This window comes from Bubalus bubalis, chromosome 6 (genome assembly GCF_019923935.1).
Source record: "Bubalus bubalis isolate 160015118507 breed Murrah chromosome 6, NDDB_SH_1, whole genome shotgun sequence".
Taxonomy (NCBI): domain Eukaryota; kingdom Metazoa; phylum Chordata; class Mammalia; order Artiodactyla; family Bovidae; genus Bubalus; species Bubalus bubalis.
Genome location: NC_059162.1, coordinates 570,903 through 597,265, shown reverse-complemented (window position 1 = coordinate 597,265; position 26,363 = coordinate 570,903). Strand labels below are relative to the sequence as shown.

The 26,363-nt window shown below is 39.2% G+C and overlaps 1 protein-coding gene across 3 annotated transcripts in view; it reads left to right on the top strand.

Annotated features, from left to right (window-relative positions):
- Positions 1 to 26,363, top strand: part of TIPRL (TOR signaling pathway regulator) — a 65,172-nt gene that overhangs the window by 16,844 nt on the left and 21,965 nt on the right. For all 3 annotated transcript variants that reach the window (XM_044944072.2, XM_006051635.4, XM_006051636.4), the window contains one exon: positions 3,615 to 3,746. In XM_044944072.2, the coding sequence (XP_044800007.1) occupies positions 3,615 to 3,746 (132 nt within the window). The remainder of the gene's footprint in view (positions 1 to 3,614; positions 3,747 to 26,363) is intronic.

Below are 26,363 nucleotides of genomic sequence, written 5' to 3'. Positions count from 1 at the left end.
CACTCTCCTCTTTCACTTTCATCAAGAGGCTCTTTAGTTCTTCACTTTCTGCCATAAGGGTGGTGTTATCTGCATATCTAAGGTTATTGATATTTCTCCCAGCAATCTTGATTCCATCTTGTGCTTCATTCAGCTGGAATTTGGCTTGATGTACTCTGCATATAAGTTAAATAAGCAGGGTGACAATATACAGCCTTGATGTACTCCTTTCCTGATTTGGAACCAGTCTGTTTTCCATGTCCAGTTCAAACTGTTGCTTCTTGACCTGCATTCAGATTTCTCAGGAGGCAGGTAAGGTGGTTTGATATTCCCATCGCTTTAAGAATTTTCCACAGTTCGTTGTGATCCACACAGTCAAAGGTTTTCGCTTAGTCAATAAAGCGGAAGTAGATGTTCTTCTGGAATTCTCTTGCTTTTTCTATGATCCAGTGGATATTGGCAATTTGATTTCTGGTTCCTCTGCCTTTTCTAAATCCAGCTTGAACATCTGGAATTTCATGGTTCATGTAGTATTAAAGCCTGGCTTGCAAAATTTTGAGCATTACTTTGCTAACGTGTGAGATGAGTGCAACTGTGCTATAGTTTGAACATTCTTTGCCATTGCTTTTCTTTGGGATTGGAATGAAAACTGACCTTTTCCAGTCCTGTGGCCACTGCTGAGTTTTCCAAATTTGTGGCATATTGAGTGCAGCACCTTAACAGCATCATCTTTGAGGATTTGAAATAGCTCAACTGGAATTCCATCACCTCTGCTAGCTTTGTTCGTAGTGATGCTTCCTAAGGCCAACTTGACTTCACATTCCAGGATGTCTGGCTCTAGGTTAGTGATCACACCATCCTGGATGTTTGGGTCATGAAGATCTTTTTTGTATAGTTCTTCAGTGTATTCTGAAGAAGGAAATAGCAACCCACTCCAGTATTCTTGCATGGAAAATCCCATGGACGGAGGAGCCTGGTAGGCTACAGTCCATGGGGTCGCAAAGAGTCGGACACGACTGAACGACTTCACTTCACTTCACTTCAGTGTATTCTTGCCACCTCTTCTTAGTATCTTCAGCTTCTGTTGTGTCCATGCCATTTCTTTTATTGTGCCCATCTTTGCATGAAATGTTCCCTTGGTATCTCTAATTTTCTTGAAGAGATCTCTAGTCTTTCCCATTGTTTTCCTCTGTTTCTTTGTATTGATCACTGAGGAAGGCTTTCTTATCTCTCCTTGCTATTCTTTGGAATTCTGCATTCAAATGGGTATATCTTTCCTTTTCTCCTTTGCCTTTAGCTTAGTGGGCCTGTAATATAAGAAGTTGTGGATCCACTGTAGCACTTTGAGAAGTCTTTGCAAAATTGGGAGCAGGGCAAGGAATTCTCCAAGGCCTCTGCTCCTGGTGAAGACTGAACAGTGTCACTTTTCTGGACTCCAGTCCTCTTCCAGATCTCAGTCCAGTCCTTCTTCACTTCATTGGCTGTATAATGCTTTTAAGAAGTTTTTTTTTTTTTCATCCAGCTTTTTAAATTGCCTTTAGGTTACTTGGGCTTCCCTGATAGCTCAGTTGGTTAAGAATCTGCCTGCAATGCAGGAGACCCCAGTTCGATTCCTGGGTCAGGAAGATCTGCTGGAGAAGGGATAGGCTACCCACTCTAGTACTCTTGGGCTTCCCTTGTGGCTTGGCTGGTAAAGAATCTGCCTGCAATGCGGGAGACCTGGGTTTGATCCCTAGGTTGGGAAGATCCCCTGGAGAAGGGAAAGGCTACCCACTCCGGTATTCTGGCCTGGAGAATTACGTGGACTGTATAGTTGATAGGCTCACAAAGAGTCTGACACAAGTGAGTGACTTTCACTTTTACCTTTCACTTTCAGCAAGAAAGTTTGTCTAGATTATTTATTTTGACAATGCCAGAAGCCAGAAATGTTCAGTATCTCTTAAGTTTAACTGTTTTACCTCTTCAGATGCTTGAGTTTAGAGAGGAGATAAGTGGAGTTGAGGAAGAAAAAATGCTGAGATATATAAAGTTTTAAACATATTTTTCCTTATGAATGAAGAAAATAGTATATAGCTAAGCTAAATATAATGAATTTCCCTAATCCACGTGTTATCTAATTATTTTTTGTCTTTCTGTTTCAAACATTTTATGAGAACTCACTTGGCAAAACGGATAGATTCATGTTCACCAATCACTTACTGAAGGCTTATTTGAAATATTAGTGAAATGGCCATTTACTAACGAGATGTAATGGTTAATTTTTGGAAATCAGATGTATCTATAAGGAGGATCTTTCAAATGTGTTCCTTTGAACTAAAACTAAATAAAAAGTAAGGAATTAAAAGTTGCATTTATTTAATACTAACTAAAGTTTTATGCTCTTAGGCGGTCCTAGAGGCACGGACCTTTGTCTTAAATAGATCACAAACATGCAGGTGATGCAAGGCACTGGTCATATGCCCTAAATCCTATCCCTACCCCTCACCGTCCTTCTGCCCCCTTTAGTTTCACCTCCATTGTGGTCTCATGTCTGCTGGATGTTGAAATAAAATTGTAGAGAGCTAAAATATCATCTCTAAGTAAACATGGAAGAACTATGGACATTTTTTTCACCTCTTGGGAATCAAACTGCCAGGTTCTTTCATAGCACCCTTTCCTCCTCTGCATTACTTAATAGGGAGCTAAAACCATTTTCCTACAAAGTCTGTGTAATCACTTAGACATCCATTATCATATTTTTCTAATTCTTATCCAGTTTTCTGAAGCTACTCTAAATTTCTTAATTCTGTCCTTGAATGAAAAAAAAAAAGACCTATTCACAGCTTCTAAGTAAAGTACAATAATAGCTACCATATACCGAATACTTATAGTTTGACAGCGTTGCTTTGTTGTGTTTATTCATGATACAGCTTTTTTAAAGAGTTGAAAAGCTGAACATTTTATAGTAAAAATGAATATAGTATTGAATAGTATCACAAAACATACTTTCATGTTACATTAGGAGATACTTGGATTTAGTGAATTACTGACGTGACCCACCTTGAGATTGTTGGTGCTTTTGTTGGGTTATATATGTTTGTGTCTTGTAGCTGTAAAATAATACTTAAAAAAAAAATAGCCAGTATCTTCTAAAGCTCTTTGGAATGCTAGGAGTTTCCCTTAAAATTTCTCTAAAGTTCTTATTTATCTCAATATTTAAAACACTTTTGTTTGTAGACTTGGAGATAGATCTAAACTATGTAACATCATTCTTATAGGAAAGATTTTTTTTAAGTTGCAAAAAAATGTCTTATAAGTAGACTTTTATAGCACCAAACTGCTTTGAACTTCTATGATAGTAGTTTATTCATCACATTGACTAATTTTCAGATAGTTAATTTTCTCATAGTCACAAGAGCAGTTGATTTTACTGTGTCCTATTTCATGATTTGAATAAGATGATGAATTTTGACTGTATGTGTTGTGAAGCTATAATATTGGACATTTTCTGTTTTTTGGTGACAAGGTATATATCTCATGTTGTGTGTCTACCTATAAAATCAAAATTTAGAACCATGCTCTGGGTATGCAGAAAATATTGGTAGGAAAACTGTTTAATTTTTTTTATGTGCCCATTCTTAAATTTTTTCTTTCAGGTTGTACCTACAACAGATCATATAGATACAGAGAAATTGAAAGCCAGAGAACAGATTAAGTTTTTTGAAGAAGTTCTCCTATTTGAGGATGAACTTCATGATCATGGAGTTTCAAGCCTGAGTGTGAAAATTGTGAGTACTGTGAATTTGTTTAAAATTAACTTCTTTCATCTTTGCTATTGGTTAGAAATATGACTCACTTCAAATCACAGTGTTAACATGATGTCATGTAGAGTTTCACTTGAATCTAGGATACATCTTATTAACATCCATTATAAAATTCACAAGTCTTAGCATATCGCTAAGACTTTAGCAAAGCATTTTTTTTTGTAGTTTAGCAAAGCATTTTTTTTTTTGTAGGCCCATCTGGTTACTTTGTGGTTTGTTTATTGTTTAATTTGAATAAAAATTATAGCTTAATTTCCTTTTGTTAATGAAGTTTCTTTTTTATCATCTATTTGTTTTTGGCTGTGCTGCATTTCCGTTGCTTCACGCAGGCTTTTCTGTGGCTTTTCTGGTGAGTGAGGGCTGCTCTCTGCTGTGGTGCATGGTGGCTTCTCTTGCTGCAGAGTGCAGGCTTCAGGCGTACGGGCTTCAGCGGTCACAGCTTGTGGGCTCTAGAGTGCAGGCTTAGGAGTTGTGGCACAAGGGCTTTTTTAAAAAACAAAACTAATGTATTTATTTTAATTGGAGGATAATTACTTTACAGTATTTTGATGATTTTTGCCATACATCAGCATGAGTCAGCCATAGTGTCGGCCACATGTGTCCCCCCACCTCTCCCCATTTTGAACCCTGCTTCTACTTCCCTCCCCGTCCTATTCCCAGGGCACTGACATTGGGTACCCTGCTTCATTCACCAAACTTGCATTGCTTATATGTTTTATATATGGCACTATATATGTTTTAATGCTATTCTCTCAAATCATCCCACCCACTCCTCTCACTGAGGCCAAGAGTCTGTTCTTTACCTCTCTGTTTCCTTTGCTGCCCTGCATGTAGGATCGTTGGTACCATCTTTCTAAATTCCATATATATGCATTAATATACAATATTTGTCTTTCTCCTTCTGACTTACTTCACTCTGTATAATAGGCTCTAGGTTCATCCACCTCATTAGAACTGACTCAAATGTGTTCCTTTTTATAGCTGAGTAATATTCCATTGTGTCTGTATACCACAACTTCCTTATCCATTCATCTGCTGATGGATGTCTAGGTTGCTTCCATGTCCTAGCTATTGTAAATAGTGCTGCAGTGAACACTGGGGTACATGTGTCTCTTTCACTTCTGGTTTCCTTGGGGTATATGCTCTGCAGTGGGGTTGCTGGGTCATATGGCAGTTCCATTCTTGGTTTTTTAAGGAATCTCCACACTGTTCTCCATAGTGGATGTACCAGTTTGCATTCCCACCAACAGTGTAAGAGGATTCCCTTTTCTCTACACCCTCTCCCGGAGAAGGCAATGGGACCCCACTCCAGCACTCTTGCCTGGAAAATCCCATGGACAGAGGAGCCTGGTGGGCCACGGTCCATGGGGTCACTAAGAGTCGGACAAGACTCAGCGACTTCACTTTCACTTTTCACTTCTATGCATTGGAGAAGGAAATAGCAACCCACTCCAGTGTTCTTGCCTGGAGAATCCCAGGGACTGGGGAGCCTCGTGGGCTGCCATCTATGGGGTCACACAGAGTCGGACATGACTGAAGCGACTTAGCAGCAGCAGCACACCCTCTCCAGCATTTATTGTTTGTAGACTTTTTGATGATGGCTGGAACATAAAATTAACTGGATCGAAAAGAAGGCTGAGTGCCAAAGAATTAACATTTTTGAATTGTGGTGCTGGAGAAGACTCTTGAGAGTTCCTTGGACAGCAGGGAGATCAAGCCAGTCAATCCTAAAGGAAATCAACCCTGAATATTCATTGGAAGGGCTGATGCTGAAGCTCCAATACTTTGGCCACCTGATGCAAAGAGCTGACTCATTGGAAAGGACCCTAATGCTGGAGAAGGTTGAGGGCAAGAGGAGAAGGAGGTAACAGAGGATGAGATGGTTGGATGGCATCACTGACTCAATGGAGGTGAGTTTGAGAAATTCAGGGAAATAGTGAAGGATAGAAGAGCCTGTCGTGCTGCAGTCAGTGGGATCACAAAGAGTTGGATATGACTTAGTGACTGAAAAACAGCAACAGTAATTCTAACTGGTGTGAGATAATACCTTATTGTGGTTTTGATTTACATTTCTCTAATAATGAGTGATGTTGAGCATGAGTGATGTTTATTAGCTATCTGTCTTCTTTGGAGAAATGTCTGTTTAGGTCTTTTGCCCACTTTTTGATTGGGTCATTTGTTTTTCTGGTATTGAGCTACATGAGCTGCTTGTATATTTTGGAGATTAATTCTTTGTCAGTTGTTTAGTTTGCTATTGTTTTCTCCCATTATGAGGGCTGTCTTTTCACTTTGTTTATAGTTTTCTTTGTTGTGCAAAAGCTTTTATGTTAGGTCCCATTTGTTAATTTTTGTTATTATTTTCATTACTTTGGGAGGTGGGTCACAGAGGATCTTGCTGTGATTTATGTTGGAGAGTATTCTGTGTTTTCCTCTAAGAGTTTTATAGTCTCTGGTCCACATTTAGGTCTTTAATCCATTTCGAGTATATTTTTGTATGTGGTGTCAGAAAGTGTTCTACTTTTATTTTTTTACATGTAGTTGACCAGTTTTCCCAGTACCACTTGTTGAAGAGACTGTCTTTTCTCCATTTTATATTTTTTAATTCTTTATCAAAGATTAGGTGTCCATAGATGCATGGATTTATCTCCAACCTTTCTATTTTGATTTATATTTTCTGTCTTTGTGTCAGTACCATACTGTCTTGATGACTGGAGCTTTGTAGTATAGTCTGAGGTCAGAAAGTTTGATTCCTCTATTTCCATTCTTCTTTCTCAAGATTGCTCTGGCCATTTGGGGTCTTTTGGACACATGGGCTTTAGTTGCTGCATGGTGTGTGAAATCTCCTCAGCTAGGGATCAACCCCATGTCCTCTGCATTGGCAGGTGGATTCCTATCCACTGTACCACCAGGGAAGTCATATATCTTAACTTTCACATTTCTGAATTAAAATGTTTATAGTTTCCCTTCTTGTGCAGAAGCTTTTAATTTTAATTAGGTCCCTTTTATTTATTTTTGCTTTTATTTCCAATATTCTGGGAGGTGAGTCATAGAGGATCCTGCTGTGGTTTATGTCAGAGAGTGTTGTGTGTATGTTTTCCTCTAGGAGTTTTATAGTTTCTGGTCTTACGTTTAGATCTTTAATCCATTTTGAGTTATTTTTGTGTATGGTGTTAGAAAGTGTTCTAGTTTCATTCTTTTACAAGTGGTTGACCAGTTTTCCCAGCACCACTTGTTAAAGAGATTGTCTTTTCTCTGTTATATATTCTTGCCTCCTTTGTCAAAGATAAGGTGTCTATAGATGTGTGGATTTATCTCTGGGCTTTCTATTTTGTTCCATTGATCTATATTTCTGTCTTTGTGCCAGTACCATACTGTCTTGATGACTGTGGCTTTATAGTAGAGCCTGAAGTCAGGAGGGTTGATTCATCCAGTTCCATTCTTCTTTCTTAAGATTGCTTTGGCTATTCGAAGTTTTTGTATTTCCATACAAATTGTGAAATTATTTGTTCTAGCTCTGTGAAAAATAACCATTGGTAGCTTGATAGGGATTGCATTGAATCTATAGATTGCTTTGGGTAGTATACTCATTTTCACTATATTGATTCTTCTGATCCATGAACACGGTATATTTCTCCATCTGTTAGTGTCCTCTTTGATTTCTTTCACCAGTGTTTTATAGTTTTCTATATATAGGTCTTTTGTTTCTTTAGGTAAATATATTCCTAAGTATTTTATTCTTTTCATTGCAATGGTGAATGGAATTGTTTCCTTAATTTCTCTTTCTGTTTTCTCATTGTTACTGTATAGAAATGCAAGGGATTTCTGTGTGTTGATTTCATATCCTGCAACTTTACTATATTCATTGATTAGCTCTAGTGATTTTCTGGTGGAGTGTTTAGGGTTTTCTATGTAGAGGATCATGTTATCTGCAAACAGTGAGAGTTTTACTTCTTCTTTTCCAATCTGGATACCTTTTGTTTCTTTTTCTGCTCTGATTGCTGTGGCCAAAACTTCCAAAACTATGTTGAATAGTAGTGGTGAGAGTGGGCACCCTTGTCTTGTTCCTGACTTTAGGGGAAATGCTTTCAGTTTTTCACCATTGAGGATAATGTTTGCTGTGGGTTTATCATATATAGCTTTTATTATGTTGAGGTATGTTCCTTCTATTCCTGCTTTCTGCAGGGTTTTTATCATAAATGGATGTTGAATTTTGTCAAAGGCTTTCTCTGTATACATTGAGGTAATCATGTGGTTTTTATTTTTCAATTTGTTAATGTGGTGTATTTCGTTGATTGATTAGCGGATATTAAAGAATCCTTGCATCTCTGGGATAAAGCCCACTTGGTCATAATGTGTGATCTTTTTAATATGTTGTTGGATTCTGTTTGCTAGGATTTTGTTAAGGACTTTTGCATCCATGTTCCTTGGTGGCTCATACGGTAAAGCATCTGCCTGCAGTGCAGGAGACCCGGGTTCAATCCCTGGGTGGGGAAGATCCCCTGGAGAAGGAAATGGTAACACACTCCAGTACTCTGGCCTGGAAAATTCCATGGACTGAGGAGCCTGGTAGGCTACAGTCCATGGGATTGCAAAGAGTCGGACATGACTGAGTGGCTTGTTTCAGTTTCATCAGTGATATTGGCCTGTAGTTTTCTTTTTTTTGTGGCATCTTTGTCTGGTTTTGGTATTAGGGTGATGGTGGCCTCATAGAATGAGTTTGGAAGTTTACCTTCCTCTGCAATTTTCTGGAAGAGTTTGAGTAGGATAGGTGTTAGTTAGCTCTTCTCTAAATTTTTGGTAGAATTCAGCTGTGAAATTGTTTAGTCCTTGACTTTTGTTGGCTGGAAGATTTCTGATTACAGGTTTGATTTCTGTGCTTGTGATGGTCTGTTAAGATTTTCTATTTCTTCCTGGTTCGGTTTTGGAAAGTTGTACTTTTCTAAGAATTTGTCCATTTCTTCCACGTTGTCCATTTTATTGGCATATAATTGCTGTTAATAGTCTTTTATCATCCTTTGTATTTCTGTGTTGTCTGTTGTGATCTCTCCATTTTCATTTCTAATTTTGTTGATTTGACTTTTCTCCCTTTGTTTCTTGATGAGTCTAGCTAAAGGTTTGTCAATTTTATTTATCTTCTCAAAGAACCAGCTTTTGGCTTTGTTGATTTTTGCTGTGGTCTCTTTTGTTCCTTTTGCATTTATTTCTGCCCTAATTTTTAAGATCTCTTTCCTTCTACTAACCCTGGGGTTCTTCATTTCTTCCTTTTCTAGTTGCTTTAGGTGTAGAGTTAGGTTATTTATTTGAGTTTTTTCTTGTTTCTTGAGGTAAACCTGTATTGCTATGAACCTTCCCCTTAGCACTGCTTTTACAGTGTCCCATAGGTTTTGGGTTGTTGTGTTTTCATTTTGTTTCTATGCATATTTTGATTTCTTCTGTGATCTGTTGGTTATTCAGCAGTATGTTGTTCAGCCTCCATATGCTGGAATTTTTAATAGTTTTTCTCCTGTAATTGAGATCTAATCTTACTGCATTGTGGTCAGAAAAGATGCTTGGAATGATTTCAACTTTTTTGAATTTACCAAGGCTAGATTTATGGCCCAGCATGTGGTCTATAATGAAGACGGTTCTGTGTGCACTTGAGAAAAAGGTGAAATTCATTGTTTTGGGGTGAAATGTCCTATAGATATCAATTAGGTCTGACTGGTCTATTGTATCATTTAAAGTTTGTGTTTCCTTGTTAATTTTCTATGGATAGTTGATCTATCCATAGGTGTGATAGTCTCCCACTATTATTGTGTTATTGTTAATTTCCCTTTTCATACTTGTTAGCGTTAGTCTTACATATTGTGGTGCTCCTATGTTGGGTGCATATATATTTATAATTTTTATATCTTCTTCTTGGATTGATCCTTTCATCATTATGTAGTACCCATTTTTGTGTCTTTTCACAGCCTTTGTTTTAAAGTCTATTTTATCTGATATGAGTATTGCTACTCCTGCTTTCTTTTGGTCTCTATTTGCATGGAATATCTTTTTCCAGCCCTTCACTTTCAGTGTGTATGTGTCCCTTGTTTCAAGGTGGGTCTCTTGTAGACAACATATATAGGGGTCTTGTTTTTGTATCCATTCAGCCAGTCTTTGTCTTTTGGTTGGGGCATTCAACCCATTTACATTTAAGATAATTATTGATAAGTATGATCCCCTTGCCATTTACTGTATTGTTTTTGGTTTGAGTTTATATGCTCTTTCTGTGTTTCCTGTCTAGAGAAGATCCTTTAGCATTTGTTGGAGAGCTGGTTTGGTGGTGCTGAATTCTCTCAGCTTTTGCTTCTCTGTAAAGTTTTTGATTTCTCCTTCATATTTGAATGAGATCCTTGCTGGGTACAGTAATCTGGGCTGTAGGTTATTTTCTTTCATCACTTTAAGTATGTCCTGCCATTCCCTCCTGGCCTGAAGAGTTTCTGTTGGAAGATCAGCTGTTATACTTACGGGAATCCCCTTGTGTGTTATTTGTTGTTTTTCCTTTGCTGCTTTTAATATTTGTTCTTTGTGTTTGATCTTTGTTAATTTGATTAATATGTGTCTTGGGGTGTTTTGGCTTGGATTTATCCTGTTTGGGACTCTCTGGGTTTCTTGGACTTGGGTGATTATTTCCTTTCCCATTTTAGGGAAGTTTTCAGCTATTACCTCCTCAAGTATTTTCTCATGGTCTTTCTTTTTGTTGTCTTCTGGACTCCTATGATTCGAATGTTGGAGTGTTTATCATTGTCCCAGAGGTCTCTGAGGTTGTCCTCTTTTCTTTGAAATCTTTTTTCTTCTCTATTTCATTTATTTCTGCCATTCTATCTTCTACCTCACTTATCCTATCTTCTGCCTCTGTTATTCTACTGTTGGTTCCCTCCAGAGTGTTTATGATCTCATTTATTGCATTATTCATTATATATTGACTCTTTTTTATTTTTTCTAGTGAACCAGTGAAGTTGCTCAGTCATGTCTGACTCTTTGCCATCCCATGGACTGTAGCATACCAGGCTCCTTCATCCATGGAATTTTCCACACAAGAGTATTGGAGTGGGTTGCCATTTTCTTCTCCAGGGGATCTTCCTGACCCAGGGATTGAAAACCCAGGTCTCCTGCATTGCAGGCAGATGCTTTACTGTCTGAGCCACCAGGGAAGCCCTAGGTCCTTATTAAACCTTTCTTGTATCTTCTTGATCCTTGTCTCCAGGTTATTTATCTGTAACTCCAATTTGTTTTCAAGATTTTTGATCATTTTCACTATCATTATTCTGAATTCTTGATCAGGTAGATTCCCTAACTCTTCCTCTTTTGTTTGGTTTGGTGGGCATTTATCCTGTTCCTTTACCTGCTAGGTATTTCTCTGCCTTTTCATCTTGTTTATATTGCTGTGTTTGGGGTGGCCTTTCTGTATTCTGGCAGTTTGTGGTTCCTTTTTATTGTGGAGTTTCCTCGCTGTGGGTCCGGTTGGACGGGTGGCTTGTGAAGATTTCCTGGTTAGGGAAGCTTGTGTCAGTGTTCTGGTGGGTGGAGCTGGATTTCTTCTCTCTGGGGTGCAGTGAAGTGTGCAGTAATGAGTTTGAGTTGTCATTGGGTTTGGTGTGACTTTGGGCAGCTTGTATATTGAAGCTCAGGGCTATGTTCCTGTGTTGCTGGAGAATTTGCATGGTGTGTCTTGCTCTGGAGCTTGTTGGCCCTTGGGTGGTGCTTGGTTTCAGCGTAGGTATGGAGGCATTTGATGAGCTCCTATCGATTAATGTTCCTGGGATTCAGGAGTTCTCTGGTGTTCTCAGGATTTGGACTTAAGCCTCCTGCCTCTGGTTTTCAGTCTTATTCTTACAGTAGCCTCAAGACTTCTCCATCTATGCGGCACCAATGATAAAACATTTAGGTTAATGATGAAAAGTTTCTCTACAGTGAGGGACACCTGGAGAGGTTCACAGAGTTACATGGAGAAAAAAAGAAGGAGGAGGGAGATAGAGGTGACCAGGAGCGGAACAGGGGGAATCAAAAGGGGCAAGAACAAGCTCACCAGTAATCACTTCCCTATGTACCCTCCACAGTCTGGATCCCTCAGAGATGTTCACAGTGTTACACAGAGAAGAGAAGAGGGAGGAAGGAGACAGAGGTGGCCAGAGGGCTAAAGGGGGAATCAAAAGGAGAGAGACAGATCCAGCCAGTAATCAGTTCCCTAAGTGTTTTCCACAGCCCGGAACACGCAGAGATTCACAGATGTGGGTAGAGAAGAGAAGGGGGAGGGAGGAGATAGAGGCGACCTGGTGGAGAAAAAGGAGAGTCAAAAGGTGGAGAGAGCAATCAGGCCAGTGATCTCACTCCCAAGTAAAAATGGGTACTGAAGATTGGGTTCTTATAGGTACAAAGTTGATAACAAATACCAAGAAGCAAAAATTAAATATCTAAAGTAGAGGTTAGATTCTCAAAAATACAATATTTAAAAAAAAAACACGACAAAGTAACAAAAATTATAATATATATATATATATATATATATATGAAGTTTGCTTTAAAAATAGGGTCTTTTTTTTGGCAAGGTAATAGTAGGTTATAAAAATGAAAACTAAAGGAGTAATAAGGGACTTAAAAATAAAATTTTTTTCTTGTTTTTCAATTTAAAAAATGGTAGTAGTAAAAATACATTTAGGACTTTCTCTGGAGCTGTTGTGGACAGTGTGGGGTCAGTTCATTTTGAGATAGTTCCTTGATCCGGCTTATACTTCTCAAGATCTATAGGCCCTTTTCTATGTAGTTGGTGTTAACTACAGGGTTTTAATCTATTGCACCTGTCACTTCCAAAGTGGTTCCCTCTGTTTATTTTAGCTTCTTCTGTTTACTGGTCTCTTCAGTGTCTTAATTTCCACCCTGACACAAGGAGGGTGGTGGTGGTCACTTTTTTTAGGCTCACTTGTTCAGTTGTGCTGTGGGGAGGGAGGAACACTGCAAACAAATATCACTGGGGTGTGTGGGGAGTGCTTGCAATGTCTCGGCCACACTGGTTTTGCCCCCGCTCACAGCGTGTGTGCTTTCCCAATCTACACTGTTCAGGCTCTAGGTTGCTCTGCTGGGGAACTGTCTGAGGCAGGCCCAGGGTTGCATGCAGTCCCCAGGTCTAAGCTGCTCAGGTTCAGGTTCTCGGGTACTCTACAAAGGTGCAGACTTGGTTGGGCCTTTTGGCATTTTGTGCCCTTCCCAGGTCCAAGCAGCTCAGGTGACCAGGTGCTTGGCGAGTGCAGTCACCCCCAGTTGAAGGCTGCGACTTATCGCCTACCCTGTCCCTGCCACTCGGTTTTCTGGGTGTATAACGGGCGCGTCTTCTCAGTTGTGCCGTGTGTCTCTTCTGGGGAGCTGATCTCTGGCTGCGACCCTCCTGGTGGATGTCAACCATCCAGAATCCCAAGAAGTCTTGGTTGGCAATGACGTCTGCTTGCAGTTTGGTAGATGATACCTCTCTGGGGCCACGATTGCCCCCTTCCAGCTCTGGCTGTCCTCAGCTGCCTGTCTCTGGCGGGGGATGGGCCAGTCTGCAGCCAGCTAGTTCTACTCAGTCCTTTGTTCTGTGAGCGGGCCTGGCAGGGTCTTCAGTTCAGTTTAGTCGCTCAGTGGTGTCCGACTCTTTGCGACCCCACGAACCCAAGCACTCCAGGCCTCCCTGTCCATCACCAACTCCTGGAGTTCACTCAAACTCATGTCCATTGAGTCGGTGATGCCATCCAGCCATCTCATCCTCTGTCGTCCCCTTCTTCTCCTGCCCCCAATCCCTCCCAGCATCAGAGTCTTTTCCAATGAGTCAGCTCTTCGCATGACGTGGCCAAAGAATTGGAGTTTCAGCTTTAGCATCATTCCTTCCAATGAACACCCAGGACTAATCTCCTTTAGAATGGACTGGTTGGATCCCCTTGCAGTCCAAGGGACTCTCAAGAGTCTTCTCCAGCACCACAGTTCAAAAGCATCAATTTTTCGGCGCTCAGCTTTCTTCACAGACCAACTCTCACATCCGTATATGACCACTGGAAAAACCATAGCCTTGACTAGATGGACCTTTGTTGGCAAAGTAATCTCTCTGCTTTTGAATATGCTATCTAGGTTGGTTATAATTTCCTTCCAAAGAGTAAGCGTCTTTTACTTTCATGGCTGCAATCACCATCTGCAGTGATTTTGGCACCCCAAAAAATAAAGTCTGACAGTGTTTCCACTTTTTCCACTGTTTCCCCATCTATTTCCCATGAAATGATGGGACCAGATGCCATGATCTTCGTTTTCTGAATGTTGAGCTTTAAGCCAACTTTTTCACTCTCCTCTTTCACTTTCATCAAGAGGCTTTTTAGTTCCTCTTCCCTTTCTGCCATAAGGGTGGTGTCATCTGCATATCTGAGGTTATTGATATTTCTCCTGGCAATCTTGATTCCAGCTTGTGCTTCTTCCAGCCCAGTGTTTCTCATAATGTATGCTGCATATAAGTTAAATAAGCAGGGTGACAATATACAGCCTTGACGTACTCCTTTTCCTATCTGGAACCAGTTTGTTGTTCCATGTCCAGTTCTAACTGTTGCTTCCTGACCTGCATACGGATTTCTCAAGAGGCAGGTCAGGTGGTCTGGTATTCCCATCTCTTTCAGAATTTTCCAGAGTTTATTGTGATCCACACAGTCAAAGTCTTTGGCATAGTCAATAAAGCAGAAATAGATGTTTTTCTGGAACTCTCTTGCTTTTTCCATGATCCAACGGATGTTGGCAGTTTGATCTCTGGTTCCTATGCCTTTTCTAAAGCTAGCTTGAACATCTTGTAGTTCATGGTTTGTGTATTGTTGAAGTCTGGCTTGGAGAATTTTGAGCATTACTTTACTAGTGTGTGAGATGAGTGCAATTGTGCAGTAGTTTGAGCATTCTTTGGCATTGCCTTCCTTTGGGATTGAAATGAAAACTGACTTTTTCCTGTCCTGTGACCACTGCTGAGTTTTCCAAATTTGCTGGCATATTGAGTGTGGCATTTTCACAGCATCATCTTTTAGGATTTGAAATAGTTCAACTGGAATTTCATCATCTCCACTACTTGTTTGTAGTGATGCTTCCTAAGGCCCACTTGACTTTGCATTCCAGGATGTCTGGCTCTAGGTGAGTGATCAATCACACCATCATAATTATCTGGGTCGTGAAGATCTTTTTTGTACAGTTTCTTGTATTCTTGCCACCTATTCTTAATATCTTCTGCTTCTGTTAGGTCCATACCATTTCTGTCCTTTATTGAGCCCATCTTTGCATGAAATGTTCCCTTGGTATCTCTAATTTTCTTGCAGAGATCTCTAGTCTTACCCATTCTATTGTTTTCCCCTATTTCTTTGCACTGATCACTGAGGAAGGCTTTCTTATCTTTTCTTGCTATTCTTTGGAACTCTGCATTCAAATGGGAATATCTTTCCTTTTCTCCTTTGCTTTTCACTTCTCTTTTTTCATAGCTATTTGTAAGCCCTGCCTCAGGCAGCCATTTTGCTTTTTTCCTTTCTTTTTCTTGGGGATGGTCTTGATCCCTGTCTTGATCCCTTGTACAATGTCACGAACCTCCATCCATAGTTCATCAGGCACTCTGTCTATGAGATCTAGTCCCTTATATCTATTTCACACTTCCACTGTATAATCGTAAGGGATTTGATTTAGGTCATACCTGAATGCTTTAGTGGTTTTCTCCACTTTCTTCAGTTTAAGTCTGAATTTGGGAATAAGGAGTTCATGATCTGAGCCACAGTCAGCTCCCGGTATTGATTTTGCTGACTGTATAGAGCTTCTTCTCCATCTTTGGCTGCAAAGAATATAATCAATATGATTTCGGTGTTGACCATCTGGTGATGTCCATGTGTAGAGTCTTCTCTTGTGTTGTTGGAAGAGGGTGTTTGCTATGACCAGTGCATTGTCTTGGCCAAACTCTATTAGCTTTTGTCCTGCTTCATTCTGTACTCCAAGGCCAAATTTTCCTGTTGTTCCAGGTGTTTCTTGACTTCCTACTTTTGCATTCCAGTCCCCTGTAATGAAAAGGACATCTTTTTTAGGTGTTAGTTCTAGAAGGTCTTGAAGGTCTTCATAGAACCGTTCAACTTCAGCTTCTTTAGCATTACTGGTTGGGGCATAGACTTGGATTACTGTGATATTGAAAGGTTTGTCAAGGAAGCGGAGATCATTCTGTTGTTTTTGAGATTGCATCCAAGTACCAGTTTATTAAGGCTATGTTAAAGAATACAAATGAAGAGATACATAGGGTGAAGTCTGGGAGGATCCTAAGCCTGAATCCATGATCCTCTCTGAATCACATGTTATTGGGATTTTATGGAGACTTGTTCTTAAAGGCATAATCAATTATTAATTCCATTTCCAGCCTTTCTCTCCTTCTCTGGAGAATGAAGGGGTTCTGAAAACTCCAAGCTTACAATCATGGCTTGGCCTTTCTGGGGACCAGCTTCCATCCAAGAGCCCATCCAGAGTCACCTCAGTAGAACAAAAAGTATTTGCTTGTACTTCTCTTATCAGTTGGGAATTTACAAGGGTTTCAAAGTCCTGTTTTGGGAAACAGGGGTAGAGACTAATGTATGATTCTGTATTATCTCACAGATAGCATGCTAGATAATTATCAGTATTACCTCATTTAATCCTCATGAAAATTCTATGCAGTGAATACTTATCCTTGTTTTTGCAGATATTAAGTTACTTGCCCTACATAAGTCATACAGTGGATGAGTTTGTCTCTCTGCCTTGTTCATAATCTCTAGAATCTACATCATGAGTATAAGGACTAGCGTTAGGAAAGAGAGATGCTTCTTCCCTAGTGATCAGAGGAAAGGGGAACAGCATTAGATAAATCTGCCTCCATGCCAATGATTCCTAAACCTGGAATTTAATCAGAATGCCTAGTTATGTTGGAAATTTAGTTGTTTTTTAAACTGTAGGACAAAGGATATTTCTTGTTTGACAGCACATCGAGCACTCGCCACATGTCTGTTGATGGAAAGGTGGACAGACAGATGCAGAAACAGAGGGGACAGGCCAGGAAAGGCTCTTCAGAGGAAGTGGCCCTTGATCTGAGCTTGAGGTGTGTAAGTTTCTCCAGCTAGACTAGAGAGGCATCTAGCAGTTGAACACAGTGACATTGATGTATTTTCTGAGTTAATTTCTTCAGGCTGTCATGTTCAGGCTAATATCAGAAAATTAAGTATGATGATTAAATAAATAAAATTAAATATCATTTCCAAAGTCCTTGCTAAGTAAGTTCTTTCCACTTTGAGCTCACTTAATTGGCCTTTTTCCATAGAGTTTTTCCCTGACTTAAAATCTACATTTTTCCCAATATCTGTCAAATAAAATGTGGACCATCAAAGATTATTTTCCGTTTCTCAAAGTTTTCCAGAGAACTTCTAAAAAAAAGCATATATATTTTAAGAAGTATCTTAGGTCTTTTCTTATTGCTAGACATTTGATCGGAGAAGGCAATGGCACTCCACTCCGGTACTCTTGCCTGGAAAATCCCATGGATGGAGGAGCCTGGTAGGCTGCAGTCCATGGGATCGCTGAGGGTCGGACACGACTGAGCGACTTCACTTTCACTTTTCACTTTGATGCATTGGAGAAGGAAATGGCAACCCACTCCAGCGTTCTTGCCTGGAGAATCCCAGGGACGGGGGAGCCTGGTGGGCTGCCATCTGTGGGGTCACACAGAGTCGGACACAACTGAAGCAACTTAGCAGCAGCAGCAGCAGCAGCAGCAGCAGACATTTGATTGGGGGTGTGGAACATATAGATATCTCACTTTCAAAATGTTCTTAGCATCATTGGTAATACAGTTCATTGCTTTTGTTTGGTGTTTTAACCTTGGCTGAAAAACTACTAAATAGTGACTGTTTTAGAATCACAAATCTAGTTGGTTATGAGTGTTTGTTTTTTCAGTTTCCATAATAACTATAAAACATTCTGAAAAGAAATGTGGAAGATACTTATATAAACAAAGTAACATACTTTAGAATCTCGATGTTATTGGATTGAGCCTTTTAGGTTACTCTTAATTTATTTAACCATTTCAGGTTTTAAAGTGTTTTCACTTAAATTTTCAATTCTAAACATGGACAGTTTTTATTAAAAAAAAATCATAATTTCGTTGTCGTGCATTTCCCCAGTGGCCAAGAGTGAATTTAGAGCTCTGTGCACCATGAGTCCTGGAATGTTTTGGATTTGTTTCATTGAGTTTATTACGAGTTTTGACAGCTTTGTGTGGCTGGCATTACCTATACATAATTAGGAGATGTTGCAGAAATTAATCTTCTTTTGTGTTTCTAAATTAGTTTCTCTCAGCAGCGTTTGTTTTTAGTTTAGAATTTTGTGTCTTGACCTACTGCCTTGTTAGGGCTTTCAGCCTGTGGCACTGTGCTGTCACAGAGATCTTTTTTGTCAAGAGAAGCTCTTTTTTTGTGCTGTTAGTTTTTAGCTTTCAAAGAAAATTAGTTTCCTATCTGCCAAAGAGCTGCCTCATTGGAAAAGATCCTGATGCTGGGAAAGATTGAAGGCAAAAGGAGAGGGGGCAGCAGAGGATGAGATGATTAGATATCATCATCAACTCAATGGACATAAATTTAAGCAAACTCTGGGAGATAGTGGAGGTCACAGGAGCCAGGTGTGCCCGAGGACCCCATGGATCACAAAGAGTTGAATATGACTTAGTGACTGAACAGCAACAACAATCTGCCAAATACTGGCAGTGCTGTCATGTTATGTAATGGCTTTTACAGCTAATGGTTAATTCCATTCTGAGTCAGGAGTGAACACTGTCTACCTTCTGCTTCCATGTTTTGTTTTTTTTTGGCTGCACCATGCAGCATGTAGGATCTTAGTTCCCTGCATTGTATGTGTGTGCTTTGTCATGTTCCATTCTTTGCAACTCCATGGACTGTAGCCTGCCAGGCTTCTCTGTCCATGGAAATTTCCAGGCAAGAATGCTGGAGTGGGTTGCCATTTCCTTCTCTGAGGGATATTCCCCACCCAGGGATTGATCCTGTGTCTCTTGCATCTCCTGCATTGGCAGGTAGATTCTTTACCACTGAGCCATTTGTTAGTTCCATCACCAGGGATCAAACCCATACCCCCTGCATCCCTGCATTGGAAGTGTGGAGTCTTAACCACTGGACTACCAGGGAAGCCCCTCCTTCCATGTTTTATTTCGAGTCCAAGTATAGTGGGCAGAGACATAGCTTTCACCTTTGTGTACAAAGAATTCTACAGTGCCTGTGCAGAGGTAACTTTTGTTGGACATGTAGTCCCATAGCATTGTTAAATTTTACAGACATAGGGACCAAGAGACTGTTTCTTTACATCCCCTGTTTTTGTAGGTGAAAGAGATGACTTTGGGTGGTTTGGTAACTTGATGGTTCTCAACCTTATCAGACCCATTGCTTCATTTTTTTTTTTTTTCTAAACCAAGTACTTTAACCTTTTACTCTCCTGAAAGAAATTCATAGATAATATAAGCCACCTTCTTTCTAAGAAATCAACATAATGCCCTATTTATAAGATAAAAAGGAAACTTTGAAATTGATTTAGAATAAAATGAGTATTTCTCTATGTAAGTGCACAGTATAACTGCATAAGTAGTCAGATACTTACATTTGCATATGAGTCACTGTGAATGACAGCTGCAAGTGTAGACTGACAGATATGCCAAGTGTCAGTCAGTGACTCAGATAACACCCATCAGTGATGTAATTCTTCAAAATGGTGAACAACTCTTAGTGAAGTGTCAGATCCAAGTATAATATTCCCTTGATTTACAAGGTAATTGCCTTCCTTGGAAATTGAGTGATTTTATGTTTAAATAATATAAAATAGAATAAGGTCCTGCTGCTGCTAAGTCGCTTCAGTCGTGTCCGACTCTGTGCGACCCCAGAGACGGCAGCCCACCCGTCCTTGTGATTTCTCCAGGCACGAACACTGGAGTTGGTTGCCATTTCCTTCTCCAATGCATGAAAGTGAAAAGTGAAAGTGAAGTTGCGCAGTTGTGTCCGACGCTTAGCGACCCCATGGACTGCAGCCTACCAGGCTCCTCCATCCATGGGATTTTCCAGGCAGGAGTACTGGAGTGGGGTGCCATTGCCTTCTCCAAAGATCAGATAATTAATTATAAGTTTATTTTTTTTTTTCACCTACATGAATGCCAGGTGAGATATTTGGCAGTTTTGTGGGAAGCAGAATTGGACTTTGTTGTAAAGGATTGACCTGGGCACTATCAAACATTAATGTGTCTGGTCTTTAACTGCTAAATGTTAGTATTGGCTGCTCATTTTTGTGACAGTGAAAAATACCCTCAAATTTTCAGATGTCTCTTTGGAGAGAACTACTATCTTAAAATATATAGTTGAATTGTAGAATTGGAGATAGAACTTGGATCCCTTAGATTCTCCATTATACCATGCTGAAGTGATACTTCAACTTGCTTCATGTGTTGTGCCTGGATGATTGTTAATAATTTTAAAATTTAAAAAATGTTGCAAATGAGTCAAACAGCACTCTGCCAGATAATGATGTGCTTCTCAACCGATTGTAATATCAAGTTATCATAAGTCAGGGTCTTTCTTCAGCTCTTCATTCCTGTAAGCCTTGCTTTTTAAAGTCTGTTGTTAATCTGCAGAATACAGTTTGATTTAGAGCTTTTTCTCCACCAAATAGCTTCTGGCCTCCATTTCATTCAGTCAGTAGTTAGCACCTGCTGTGTGCTAGCAACTTTTTTAGGCAGTAGAGACATTGTGATGAGTGAAGCAGTTATTCCCACTGTCTTAGAACCTGCAGTCAAGTGGAGAAGAGATAGACTTTAAGCAAGTAAGCACATAAATGAATATAGTTACAGATCTGCTCATTTGTAATGGAGAACTATGAGAAACAATAACAAGAAAAATCTCTGTGATTATGGGACAGTGGGAGAGGCATTGACATTTATTCTGAGATTTGAAGGACAAGTAAGCATTAACCAAGAGAACAACTCCAGGATAGGGAACAGGATGTTGAAAGGTCCTAGGGCAGGAGAGCTTGGCCTGCCACTGGTGACTCTCCAGGCGGTAAAGCAACTTTTGTTTCCTGGGTTATCTTGTTGTTTCTTTCATTAGCATTACCCTGTGCTTATCTGGAACTATTTCATGCTTCAGTACTTTTATTTTATTGTACGTGCTATTTCCTCTTTCTAGAATTCTCCTTCCCACCCCAGCTTTTCATTCCATGATCAGCTCTTCTCTGACTTTCTCCAGCAGACTTAACCACTTCTTTATTTGAGCACTTATTGAACCTTGTATGTACCTCTGTTACAGCAGCTACCACATCATTTTGTCTGTTTTCCTTTTTGATAAACTTCTTAGGAATTGAGATTGTACTTCATTTATGTACCTCCAAGGCCTACTAACCCTGGGAGATGGTGATGGACAGGGAGGCCTGGCGTGCTGTGATTCATGGGGTCGCAAAGAGTCAGACACGACTGGGTGACGGAACTGAACTGAAGGCCTACTATAATAAGAACCTGACAGTTAGTAGACGATAGTATTTGTTTAGTAAATGGTCAAATATATTTACTCTTTTTAAAATAATCCTTTATTATAAAACTTCCATATTCAAAAGTAGATGCAATTCTTTTTTATTTAAAAAATTTTATTGAAAGTCTAGTTGATGTACAGTATACAGATATACAATATAATGATTCACAGTTTTTAAAGATTATGCTTCATTTATAGTCATTATAAAATATTGGTTATAATCCCCATGTTGTATGACATATCCTTGTTGCTTACTTTATACCTAATAGTTTGCATCTCTTGATACCTTATCCCTGTGTTTCCCCTCCTCCATTCCTTCTCTGCACTGGTAACCACTTGTTTGTTCTCTGTGTCAGTGAGTCTGCTTCCTTTTTGTTATATTCACTACTTTGTTATGTTTTTAAAATTCCACATGTAAGTGATATCATGTAGTATTTGCCTTTTCTCTGTCTGATATATTTCACTTAGCATAATGCCCTCCAAGTCTATCCTTGTTACTTCAAATGGCAAAATTTCATTCTTTTTTTATGGCTGAATAGCATTCCATCATATCCATATCTTGTTTATCCACTCATCTTAGGACACTTTAGATTGTATCCGTATTCTTGGCAATTTTAAATAATGCTGCTATGAACATTGGAGTGCATGTATCTTTTCAAATTAGTGTTTGTTTTTTTCAGGTATATACCTAGGAGTAGAATTTTTTGGTCATATGGTAGTTCTATTTTTAATTTTTGAGAACCTCCATACTCTTTTCACAATAGCTGCACCAGTTTACATTCCCAGCAACAGTACATGAGGGTTCTTTTTTCTCCACATCCTTGCCAGCATTTGTTATTTGTGTTCTTTTTTAATGATAGTTATTCTGACAGATGTGAAGTAGTATCTCACTGTGGTTTTGATTTGCATTTCTTTGATGATTAGACAAAATTCTATAATGAATCAGTATATATTTGTCATGTACCAATTCATGTCAATCTTTTAAAAATTTTTAAATTTTTTATTGCAGTAACATGGATTTATAACATTATACAAGTTTAGTTATTTTGTAGAAATATTATATTTCTACTTCTGCATACCCTACAATGTGCTCACCACCAAAAATTTACTTTTCATTTGTCACCATACGGTTGACCTCCTTTAACCATTTTGCCCTCCCCACTATGCTTCCCCCTCTATCTACTACTCTGTTCTCCGTATCTGTGTGTTTCTTTGTTTGGTTTATTCACTTATTTTGTGTGTTTGTTAGTTTTTTATATTATACATATGAGTGAAATCATACAGTTTTTGTCTTTTTCCATCTGACTTATTTTGCTTAGGCTTTCCTGGTAGCTCAGATGGTAAAGAATCTGCCTGCAAAGCAGGAGACATGGGTTTGATCCCTGGTTCGGGAAGATCCCCTGGAGAAGGGAATGGCAATCCACCCCATTATTCTTGCCTAGAGAATTCCATGGACAGAGGACCCTGATGGGCTACACTCCATGGGGTCACAAAGAGTAGGACAGGGCTGAGCAGCTAACACTTTCACTTTTTTTACTTGGCATAATGCTCAGCAGTAAGGAATTTACCTGCCACTGCAGGAGATGCATGTTTGATCCCTGGGTCAGGAAGATCTCGAGAAGGAAATGGCAACTTACTGCAGTATTCTTGCTTGGGAAATCCCATGGACAGAGGAGTCTGGAGGGCAATAGTCTATAGGGTCGCAAAGAGTCAGACAAAACTTAGTAACTAAACAACAACAGCAACATGATTATTGATAGATGAGGATTTAGTCTTGCCCTGTTTCTTTTATGTTCTGGTGATTTCCTATGATATTTTTCTTAGTTTCCCCTTTCTTTGTTCTGTATCTCTGCTCTGTCTGGTTACCCTGAAGTTTGTATGAAACCTCTCATAGAGATGATAGTGCTTTTCCTACTGATAACATCCTACTTTCTTTAATCTGTGGAAGTTCTGTCCTTTTCCTCTTCCCTTTTTATGTTTTTGTTTTCTCTAATTATCTACTTTAAAAAAAAAATTATTTTACTTGGAGGCTAATTACTTTACAATATTGTGGTGGTTTTTGCCATACATACACATGAATCAGCCATGGGTATACATGTGTCGCCCATCCTGAACCCCCCGCCCATGTCCCTCCCCATCCCATCCCTCAGGGTCATCCGAGTGCACCAGCCCTGAGCACCCTGTCTCATGCATCAAAACGGGACTGGTGATCTATTTCACATATGGTAATATACATGTTTCAGTGCTAGTCTCTCAAATCATTCCACCCTCACCCTCTCCCACAGAGTCCAAAAGCCTGTTCTTTACATCTGTGTCTCTTTTGGGGTCATTGTTGACATTTTTACAATTCCATATATGTGTGTTAATATACTGTATTGGTGTTTTCCTTTCTGACTTAAACTTCGCTCTGTAAAATAGGCTCCTGTTTCATCCACCTCATTAGAACTGATTCAAATGCATTATTTTTAACAGCTGAGTAATATTCTATTGTGTATATGTACCACAGCTTTCTTATCCATTCGTCTATTGATGGACATCTAGGCTGCTTCCATGCCCTGGCTATTATAAACAGTGCTGTGATGAACATTGGGGTACATGTATCTCTTTCAATTCTGGTTTCCTCGGTGTATATGCCCAGCAGTGGGATTGCTGGGTCGTATGGCAGTTCTATTTCCAGTTTTTTAAGGAATCTCCACACTGTTCTCCATAGTGGCTGTACTAGTTTGCATTCCCACCAACAGTGAGAGAGGGTTCCCTTTTCTCCACACCCTCTCCAGCATTTACTGCTTGTAGACTTTTGGATAGCAGCCATTCTGACTGGCGTGAAATGGTACCTCATAGTGGTTTTGATTTGCATTTCTCTGATAATGAGTGATGTTGAACTTCTTTTCATGTGTTTGTTAGCCATTTGTATGTCTTCTTTGGAGAAATGTCTGTTTAGATCTTTGGCCCATTTTTTGATTGGGTCATTTATTTTTCTGGAATTGAGCTGCAGGAGTTGCTTGTATATTTTTGAGATTAATTCTTTGTCTGTTGCTTCATTTGCTATTATTTTCTCCTATTCTGAAGGCTGTCTTTTCACCTTGCTTATAGTTTCCTTTGTTGTGCAGAAGCTTTTAAGGTTAATTAGGTCCCATTTGTTTATTTTTGCTTTTATTTCCATTGCTCTGGGAGGTGGGTCCTAGAGGATCCTGCTGTGATATATGTCAGAGAGTGTTTTGCTTATGTTCTCCTCTAGTAGTTTTATAGATTTTGGTTTAGATCTTTAATCCATTTTGAGTTTATTTTTGTGTATGGTGTTAGAAAGTGTTCTAGTTTTATTCTTTTACAAGTGGTTGACCAGTTTTCCCAGCACCACTTGTTAAAGAGATCGTCTTTTCTCTGTTGTATATTCTTGCCTCCTTTGTCAAAGATAAGGTGTCCATAGGTGCATGGATTTATCTCTGGGCTTTCTGTTTTGTTCCATTGATCTATATTTCTGTCTTTGTGCCAGTACCATACTGTCTTGATGACTGTGGCTTTGTAGTAGAGCCTGAAGTCAGGAGGGTTGATTCCTCCAGTTCCATTCTTCTTTCTCAAGATTGCTTTGGCTATTCGAGGTTTTTTGTATTTCCATACAAATTGTGGAATTATTTGTTCTAGTTCTGTGAAAAATACCATTGGTAGCTTGATAGGGATTGCATTGAATCTATAGATTGCTTTGGGTAGTATACTCATTTTCACTATATTGATTCTTCTGATCCATGAACACGGTATATTTCTCCATCTGTTAGTGTCCTCTTTGATTTCTTTCACCAGTGTTTTATAGTTTTCTATATATAGGTCTTTTGTTTCTTTAGGTAGATATATTCCTAAGTATTTTATTCTTTTTGTTGCAATGGTGAATGGAATTGTTTCCTTAATTTCTCTTTCTGTTTTCTCATTGTTATTGTATAGGAATGCAAGGGATTTCTGTGTGTTGATTTCATATCCTGCAACTTTACTATATTCATTGATTAGCTCTAGTAATTTTCTGGTGGAGTGTTTAGGGTTTTTTATGTAGAGGATCATGTTATCTGCAAACAGTGAGAGTTTTACTTCTTCTTTTCCAATCTGGATACCTTTTGTTTCTTTTTCTGCTCTGATTGCTGTGGCCAAAACTTCCAAAACTATGTTGAATAGTAGTGGTGAGAGTGGGCACCCTTGTCTTGTTCCTGTCTTTAAGGGAAATGCTTTCAGTTTTTCACCATTGAGGATAATGTTTGCTGTCGGTTTATCACATATGGCTTTTATTATGTTGAGGTATGTTCCCTCTGTGCCTGCTTTCTGGAGGGTTATTTTCATAAAGGGATGTTGAATTTTGTCAAAGGCTTTCTCTGTATCTATTGAGATAATCATATGGTTTTTATCTTTCAATTTGTTAATGTGGTGTGTCAGATTTATTGACTTGTGAATACTGAAGAATCCTTGCATCCCTGGGATAATGCCCACTTGGTAATGATCTTTTTAATATGTTGTTGGATTCTGTTTGCTAGAATTATGTTAAGGATTTTTGAATCTATGTTCATCAGTGATATTGGCGTGTAGTTTTCTTTTTCTGTGGCATCTTTGTCTGATTTTGGCATTAGGGTGATGGTGGCTTCATAGAATGAGTTTGGAAGTTTACCTTCCTCTGCAGTTTTCTGGAAGAGTTTGAGTAGGATAGGTGTTAGTTCTTCTCTAAATTTTTGGTAGAATTTACATTCCCACCAACAGTGCAAGAGGGTTCCCTTTTCTCCATATCCTCTCCAACATTTATTATTTGTAGATTTTTTGATGATGACCATTCTAACTGGTGTGAGGTGATATACCTCTGGGTAGTTTTGCGTTTCTGTAAGAATGAGAACTAAGGTCCGTCTAGTCAAGGCTATGGTTTTTCCAGTGATCATGTATGGATGTGAGAGTTGGACTGTGAAGAAAGCTGAGAACCGAAGAATTGATGCTTTTGAACTGTGGTGTTGGAGAAGACTCTTGAGAGTCCCTT